The sequence below is a fragment of the Ovis aries genome, chromosome 2 (genome assembly GCF_016772045.2).
Source record: "Ovis aries strain OAR_USU_Benz2616 breed Rambouillet chromosome 2, ARS-UI_Ramb_v3.0, whole genome shotgun sequence".
NCBI lineage: Eukaryota > Metazoa > Chordata > Mammalia > Artiodactyla > Bovidae > Ovis > Ovis aries.
In genome coordinates, this window is record NC_056055.1 from 122,792,058 (window position 1) to 122,801,445 (window position 9,388).

General features: G+C 43.3%; 1 protein-coding gene across 4 annotated transcripts in view; it reads right to left on the reverse strand.

Moving 5' to 3' along the window:
• The window catches only part of ITGAV (integrin subunit alpha V), a 106,238-nt gene extending 101,720 nt beyond the window's left edge, over positions 1-4,518 (reverse strand). For 3 of the 4 annotated variants that reach the window (XM_012110914.5, XM_060408791.1, XM_060408790.1), the window contains exon 1: positions 4,053-4,518. In XM_012110914.5, the coding sequence (XP_011966304.1) occupies positions 4,053-4,237 (185 nt within the window). In that variant the 5' untranslated portion in view covers positions 4,238-4,518. 4 annotated transcript variants of the gene reach the window in all.
• Positions 4,519-9,388: the final 4,870 nt, after the last annotated feature.

The window sequence follows — 9,388 nt, forward strand, 5'->3', positions numbered from 1 at the left end:
GGGTGATGACCTGAGTACCACTGACCACGCTTGTGACAGCTCGTCAAAGTACAAGCGGAAAGCAGGGACAGATGCAAGAAAAACTTCTAGGACCTTCTGCCTGGTGACTAATCACTGACTAATATTAGGGGTGTGCAGTAGGAGAGATAAAGAAAAATAGAAAATGAGAGGGAGGAATATGAAATTTTTTCCAGAGCGACAGGGAGAAGGAAGGTACCATAATAGAAACAGGTGCTACTGGCATCACTTAGTGAAAAAGTTCCTTTTCTTTTTTGTCAAATTGAGGTAAGACAGTCTAGTCAAGGAGAAATGATCCAGAGGCTGTTGAATATAAAGCTTGAGCTCTGCTTTGAGATAGAAGATGCAGACAGGGAAGCAGTATGGTTTTAAAAGCTCTCCAGGTGTTGCAAACAGGAAGTCAGGACTGAGAATCATTTTGCAGGACAGCACACTCACCCAACCTTGTCTTTGGGGGTCACAGAACAAGAAGTAACTGCAAGGCTCCAATCATGTTTAATGGGGGGAAAAGAAAGCCTTATAATCTAGCGTTGCTCATTACAGCATTATTTCAAAATATATGTAAAATGAGAACTGTATAACATACCTTAAGAATAAGAAAACTGTTCACTTTCTTCTTAAAATTTGAACACAAAAATTAAATGGAATTTGAACTTCATTTGTTTTGCCTTTTGTCCCCATCATTTTACCCTATAGCATCCCACTCAAACAACTAAAGGCTGCAAATGCTTCTGGCCTCAGTTCCCTAATCTGTAACAATGAGTTTATCTGCTTCCCTTCTTCCCCTAGGGGTCTGTGGTGTAGAGCAAAATGAGAAATCACAGCAAAAGTGCTTTGTAAATCACAAAATAGGTCAACCAATGTAAAATACCATTATTATAACTAAGCCTAGGGTGTAATTTTTAACTCCTTCGATTACTCTCCATAAGAAAAACATGCCTTTGCCTCTTGGCCTGTGTACACTATTTACACTTTAAGTAAGTTTGGCAATATAGTCACCATAAATTAATGCATACAGGAAAAAAAATAGGAGTGCCAATGTTTTATTTTTTCATAATTACTGTTCCTTTTCTTCTGAATCATAGCTAATTTACAATGCTGTGTTAGTTTCTGCTGTACAGCAAAGTGATTCAGTTTTATATATGTATGTGTGTGTAATCTATTCTTTTCCATTATAGCTTATTACAACTTATTACAAGACATTGACTATAGTTCCCTGTTCTATATAGTAAATCCTTGTTGCTTTATTTTATATATAGTAATTTGCATCTGCTAATCTCAAACTCCTAGTTTATCCTTCTCCCCTACAATCTTTCCCCTTTGGTAATCGTAAGTTTGTTTTCTATATTTTTCATAATTTTCAAATCACAATTTTTCTGACTTTTCACTTTAAACCTAAGACATTTCTGGAGAAGTTTTACTGAAGTCACTCTAATATTTTTGCTTATTATGAACACTGATTCATTAGTTTTCATTAGGGTATGGATATAATTTGGTAACAGTTTTCTGTAACAAGAAAAATGAGACATAAAACAGTCCTTCAGCTGCCAAAGTTATTTAGACACCTTCAGAAACCAGAAGCAGCAGGAGGAGACCTCACTGCTTCCTCATTAATCCAGGCACTCTTCCTTCAGAAGAAAGGAATTTTTAATTAGCACTTTTTTTAACATGAATTTTATTTCCCTCTAGATGTTTATTATCACACCAAATGACAACAATAAATGCAGCTGTTGATACTGTAAATGGCATTCTCACGCATCTGGGATTCCAATGCTTGTTAAACTTTAAAAGTACCTTTCTACAAAATTAAGCACATTGTTGTTGTTTAGTCATTTCAGTCCTGTCTGACTCTTTGCAACCCCATGGACTGTAGCCACCAGGTTCCTCTGTCCATGGGATTGTCCAGGCAAGAATGCTGGAGCGGGTTGCCATTCCCTTCTCCAGGAGATCTTTCCAAGCCAGGGATGGAACCCCAATCTCCTGCACTGGCAGCGGATTCTTTACCACTGAGCCACCAGGAAAGCATAAGTTTGCATCAATCTTTTTTAAATCTGAAATGCTCAGAAGTAGACACCTTTGTTTATATATATTTTGGGTTTTTTTAATCTCAAAGATGATTTTATATTTTTTTAAGTTAGGCTATTTCTAGAGCTCACTAGTCTATTAGTAACAAAGTTAGTGAAGAAAGTTTCAAAATGTTATATGAAACCAAATCAACTTCAATTTTACCTTACCACTAAAGGCCCAAGTGGGAGATCATGTAAACCCATGAGGTCACAGTGTATTCAACAACTACAATGGCTAGTCACAAGTAGACATCCAGCCTCACAACCAAAAAATAGGAAATATGTCATGCCAACATTCAACATTACTGCATTTTCCATGGTAAAAACACTTAGAGTTTATCATTTTGTCACGTATCTTTACACCACTATGCTCAGAGGGTTGCCACAGAGTTAAGAGCAACATTTGCAAAACACTCCATCAACGTGAAAGCATTTAAATGCTAATTCTTGTTTCTGTAACTCTTGACAAAAGACAACATGCATTTTCAAAATTATTAGAATTATCAAGAGCACTCTGAGAGCAACTAAAATCCTCTGGAATATAATGGCATACACTTAAAACTATCTGGAGACAAAAAGAAATTTAAATAACAAAAAAGGCTGAAAATATGATTACATCAAATGAGAAGGCAGTAAATGCTTCCTGAAGTTAACGATTATTTTTATCACTTTGGAAAATCTGTGCTCAGGTCTCATAAAAAGCAATGACACTGGAGAAAGCAAAATTGAGTTCACTACAGAGATCCAGGTCTAGTTTCCACCAACTGCTTCCAACAGATTTACTGCTGCAAAGGTTGTCACTAAAATGAATGATAATCAACAACTCCCAGAAAGAATAAATCCTGATGAATATTATTAAGAGTCAAGGAAAAATACTTAATCATCCTCAAATTAGGTATGTATGAATAGGAAAAAATGGTTCTAAAAAGCACTGACCATTAAAATTATCCTCCTCCCCTTCCCAAAAAGCAATACTTTAAAATACAGAAAAAAAAAAAAAAAACACAAAAATATCTTGCTACGATTTATAAGAGCTAAGAACAGTTCTCCCTGTTGGAAACAAGATTTAAACATCAAAAGACAGCCAGTGAACACTGATTAAATCAGTATTTCTAACGCTAAAAAAGGTGGTAGGTGGTGAGAATGATGTCAGCGTTTGGTGACGTGAGAGACAACTTTTAATCCAATAATGACAATAACTCTGTTCCAAATCCTGTGCAACGCGAAACGTTGGCAATTTGAAACATAACTGAAACGACCTGTAGTGAGTGAAAACTCAGCAAACCCCCTTGTATTTTCTGAACAATGACCCAAATAATGGATCACTATAAAAAGAACAGATGACACATCCAATTCATCTGTTCAGCCTCCAATGTGCACAGGTTTGACAGTCTCAGAGGTAAGACAATGAATCTCCTACAACAGAATGGTCATTTTAGTCATCAGAATGTCTGGAAAAGGAGCAGACGAGGAGGGACAGAATGAGACTGAGAGGCGTAAAGAATGAGGGAGGGCTTTGGGGAGAGCGAAAAACACGGGTGTTTAAGTAAGGCTATGAAGCAAAAAAGGCGACTACAGGAAAGGCTAACTCTAACTGGCATTGGAGAGAAAAAAGTTCGGGGATGAAACTGACCACGTCCCGGGCGCCCGCAGAGGCTGCGCGGCGTTCCGCCGGACTAGCCTTTGTTGATTTCCCTCTTTCCCCTAATTTTAAGCACAGGTCTGCTTCAAAGCGCTCCCTATGAAGAAGGGAGCAGGGGGGACTGGGTGATGAGCAGTGCGGGGGCTCACCTCCCCCAAGTATTTCATCCACCCAGAATCTAACTCGCCCAGTGAGGGGGAGGGAAGGTTAGAAGGAACGGATAGACGCCGGGATCTTTTGCAGAGGTCGCTCCCTGTGGGAAATCACAGGGTGGGTGCGCTTGATGGCGGAGGGGACCAACTCCCGTTCCAAGTGTGGCCACTTACGAAGACGCGCTGGGCACGAAGAAGTCCACCGCGAAGCCGAAGTAACTTCCCTCTGGGCCGGAGTACTCCGCAGGACTCTCCACATCTAGATTGAAGGCGCCGCAAAGAGGCAGCAGGATTCCGGGGAGAAGGAGCAGGAGGCGACGGGGGCGAAGGCGCAGTCGCCGCCGCGGCAGAGAAGCCATCGTCGAAGTGCGCGCGGGGCGCCGAGCCCGGAGCCGCGGCCACCCGGCCCGGAGCGCACGGAGCCCGCGGCCCGCCGCCTGCGCGCGCCGAAACTTGCCAGCTGCTCGCTTCCCCGCGAGTCCCGGACAGCGCTGGGGGAGGAAGGAGGGCCGAGCTGCGGAGCGGCCGCCCGGGAAGTGGGGCGCAGGGCGCGCGGGGCGGGGACAGCAGCGCGGGCGGCCCCCGCCTCTCTCCCGCTCGGCCGCTCAGCGTCGCGCCTCGGGCTCGGGACTGCCGGGACGGGCGCCGCACCCCCGACCCGGGTCCTGCCTCGGCCAGTGGGAGGAGGCAGAGCAGGAGGAGGAGCCGCCCTAGAGGCTGAGCCAATTCGCAGGAGGAAGTGGGGGAGGAGAGTCAGCCTCGGACTGGGACGAGCCGAGCACACTTCCGTGCGCGCTGGATATCACCCCCTGTCCCAAGACCGGGGTCGAGGATCGAGGCCCCAGGCCCTCAGAGCCCGGGTCACCGGCAGCGCTCCTAGACTAGGGCCTCAAACCCAGAACCGGAGTGGGGGTGGGGGGTGAACGATGGTCGGTGGAGGAGATGCTCGAGCGTCCCAACCCGCCCGCGCCCTATGGAGTGCCAAGGGCAGCCGGATTCCCCCGGCAACTCTTGGGCGACTTTTACTTAAAAATGAGTAAAGCTTTGTCCGTGTCTCGTGTTTCTGGTACTTTAAAGCCCTCAGGCACTCACAGACGAAACTCTAATTAATGGTCGTTCTCCCCAATTCTAGCCCACACTCAAACGCTGAACTTAATTATAAACTTTCAGAATGCTAGCACAGCCTCTTGCAGGCGAGTCGTATTAAAACTGATCTTCAGCCGACCACGAAAGGATGGGCAGGGCAAAGAACCGCAATAATCGTTTTAAATTACGTCCGATTAGTCAAAATCTTATTCCTAGTTTATTAGTGTAGAAGTACGAAGGTGTGATCTCTCACTCACCTAGAGCCAGACATCCTGGAATCTGAAGTCAGGTGGGCCTTAGGAAGCATCACTATGAACAACGCTAGTGGAGGTGATGGAATTCCAGTTGAGCTGTTTCAAATCCTAAAAGATGATGCTGTGAAAGTGCTGCACTCATTATGCCAGCAAATTTGGAAAACTCAGCAGTGGCCACAGGACTGGAAAAGGTCCGTTTTCATTCCAATCCCAAAGAAAGGCAATGCCAAAGAATGCTCAAACTACCGCACAATTGCACTCATCTCACACGATAGTAAAGTAATGCTCAAAATTCTCCAAGTCAGGCTTCAGCAATACGTGAACCGTGAACTTCCAGATATTCAAGCTGGTTTTAGAAAAGGCAGAGAAACCAGAGATCAAATTGCCAACATCCACTGGATCATCGAAAAAGCAAGAGAGTTAAAAAAAAAAACATCTATTTCTGCTATTGACTATGTCAGAGCCTTTGACTGTGTGGATCGCAATAAACTGTGGAAAATTCTGAAAGAGATGGGAATACCAGACCACCTGATCTGCCTCTTGAGAACCCTGTATGCAGGTCAGGAAGCAACAGTTAGAACTGGACATGGAACAACAGACTGGTTCCAAATAGGAAAAGGAGTACGTCAAGGCTGTATATTGTCACCCTGCTTATTTAATTTATATGCAGAGTACATCATGAGAAACGCTGGGCTGGAGGAAGCACAAGCTGGAATCAACATTGCCAGGAGAAATATCAACAACCTCAGATATGCAGATGACACCACCTTTATGGCAGAAAGTGAAGAAGAACTAAAGAGCCTTTTGATGAAAGTGAAGAGGAGAGTGAAAAAGTTGGCTTAAAGCTCAACATTCAGAAAACGAAGATCATGGCATCCAGTCCCATCACTTCATGGGAAATAGATGGGGAAACAGTGGAAACAGTGGCTGACTTTATTTTTGTGGGCTCCAAAAATCACCGCGGATGGTGATTGCAGCCATGAAATTAAAAGACGCTTGCTCCTTGGAAGGCAAGTTATCACCAACCGAGACAGCATATTAAAAAGCGGAGACATTAGTTTGCCAACAAAGGTCCGTCTAGTCAAGGCTGTGGTTTTTCCAGTAGTCATGTATGGATGTGAGAGTTGGGACTATAAAGAAAGCTGAGCGCTGAAGAATTGATGGTGGTGCATGGACTTCAAGGAGATCCAACCAGTCCATCCTAAAGGAGATCAGTCCTGGGTGTTCATTAGAGGAACTGATGTTGAAGCTGAAACTCCAATACTTTGGCCACCGGATGCAGAGAGCTGACTCATTTGAAAGACCCTGATGCTGGGAAAGATGGAGGGCAGGAGGAGAAGGGGATTACAGAGGATGAGATGGTTAGATGGCATCACCGACACAATGGACATGGCTTTGGGTGGACTCCAGGAGCTGGTGATGGACAGGGAGGCCTGGCGTGCTGCTGTTCATGGGGTCGCAAATAGCCAGACATTACTGAGCAACTGAACTGAACTGAAGGATTTTAGATTTGGAAGAAGGAATATGCACCTGAGATCCCTTGGGGCTAGCTTCCTACAGGTGTTTTCCACCTCGCCCAGACCCTGGAGCTGGACTGAAGACTGAACCTTGACCTTTTCTTTTGTATTCACAACTCCTAGCACCTTGCCAGGCAGTTAGTAAGCAATCAATAAAATGTTGAAGCAATGAATGAGATGAGATGAAATCATGAGCAAACTTTGCCCAGAGACATGACTTCCTCATATTGTGTATCAAGTGCTAAAGAATTTAGTGCACAAGACAAGAGTATAAATGCATTGTTTGGATTTTTAAAACAGTTTAAAAAGTATTAAAACAGTAATTTTGAATTTGAACCTAACAGCTCTTAATCCTGTGCAGGGATCTGTATGTAAACTGAAATATCTAATTTGAATGTATAGTACTTAATTGCATCATATACTTTGATTTTTAAATGTGACTAATAGTTATGCAACACAACCTTAGGCATGTTTCATCACGTATGGTCCAACACTCGCCTAAAGGAAATCTCACATAGTAATTTCCTTTAGGCGAGTGTTGGACCATACGTTATAAAACATGGTTGTGTTGCATACTTGTACATAAATATAAATGTACCTTTTTCCTTGCCGTGTTCTCTGGTACACAAAACAGGCCATGGGTATGTATAACACACAAACCCAAAGGGTCATCTATGCCTTAAAAGCCTGTGAATCAGTTCCCTTGGAAATCTACCGAGATAGGGAGAGAAGCTGAAACTTGAGTGAATGAAGACCACATTTCTATGAGGGGACAAACAGGGTAAGCCAGTACCTTAACCCCCAGGGTTGTGAATGCAGACATGTTTACTACAGAGTAGTCAGGCTTGACCAGTGATCTATCCAGCACCTTGCAGACTGAGGAAGTTTATTATGTGAATGAAGCAACTAAGTTGCTTTAGTCATGTCTTACACTTTCCGACCCCACGGGCGGTCCATGGGATTCTCCAGGCAAGAACACTGGAGTGGGTTGCCATGCCCTCCTCCAGGAGAATCCCAACCCAGGGATCGAACCTGTGTCTCCTAACGTCTACCTGCATTGGCAAGGGGGTTCTTGACCACTAGCACCACCTGAGAAGTGTGTATACCAATTCAGCCCATGCTTATTCAGAATCCACAATGTGCCAGGTATTGTGTGCATAGGAGAGGGCAAGAGCATATTTTATGCTACAAAGAAAAACTGTGCTATTCCCCATTCCCATGGCATTCTTTAAAACTACATAATAACAATTTTCCAACTTAAGAGAACTATATCAACATTAAGTATAATCATTTTTAAATCAAGAAAATTAAATAGTAAAAATATATTTACTTTTAATTTACCCCATACTGCTTTGTCCTATGCTTAAAATCCTGAGTCCACTGATTTCTGTAAATTCAAGTGCCTGAGTTCAACTCCTCGCTTCACCAAATACTAGTTAGTTGTGTGATGCTGGGCAAATCACTCCAATCATTATGTGCCTCAGTTTTCTTTTCAAAGAAAGCTCAGTTCTGTTACCATAAAATAAGAGGAATTTCAAATTTTTATCTTTCAACCAACATCAAGAAGGATTTAGTTCATAATCCACAGAAATCCTTTCGAAATCCTCCTTTTCCGCCCTCCATTTCGCAAGCCCTTAATCCACTAAACCCAACCCTGCAATGTTTGTTGCTATTGCTTTCCAGCCATTTATTAGGGAGATCAACTTGGCCTTGGCCTTTCCAGCTTCACTCCCTTCTGGGTGAAGGCATTCATTTCTTTTCATATTTGTTTTTATTGAGATAACGGCTTATTACATTATACAAGTTTTATGGGTACAACATTACATTTCTACTCCTATATACCCCACAGAATTGCCTTTTCCTATCTGTATCACAAACGATCCCCAGCTAGCACTTGGGTGTGTGGAAGAGAAGGAAGGCAAAACACTTGTTTTTCTGGGCTTTCTTTCCTAATCTGCTCCCTCAGGGTTAGGGTTGTCCAGGTCTCTGATTCACTGCGTTTCTCATTCTACACATCGCTAACATTATCTTACTCGTCATGATCTTACCACTCCACACCTCACAAAGTAGCTTTAGCTATATTAAATCAATTACTCATAGTGTCCCTAAAGTGCCATCTTTGTTCACAGGGTCTCTGTCTTCCTAGAAAACATATAGATCTCCTCATCAACCAGCCTATATCCTTCTGCAACTGCAGCCTACACAACGTCCTCTCTCTGGCTGTTTCCTACCTCTTTCAAGATGTGTATCAGTCATCATCATGTTCTCAGGAAGCCTTCTATCAGGAACCATGACTTTTGTTTTTGTATCCTCTGAGCTCAGTACTGGAGAAGGCAATGGCACCCCGCTCTTGCTTGGAAATGGATGAAGAAGCCTGGTAGGCTGCAGTCCATGGGGTCGCTAAGAGTCGGACATGACTTTCACTTTTCACTGTCATGCATTGGAGAAGGAAATGGCAACCCACTCCAGTGTTCTTGCCTGGAGAATCCCAGGGACAGAGGAGCCTGGTGGGCTGCCATCTATGGGGTTGCACAGAGTCAGACACGACTGAAGTGAACTAGCAGCAGCAGAGCTCAATACTGAGGACAAAAATGGAATTTATTCCATTGTGCAGATATTTATTAATAACATTTTTATTAAGTATATTCAGTAT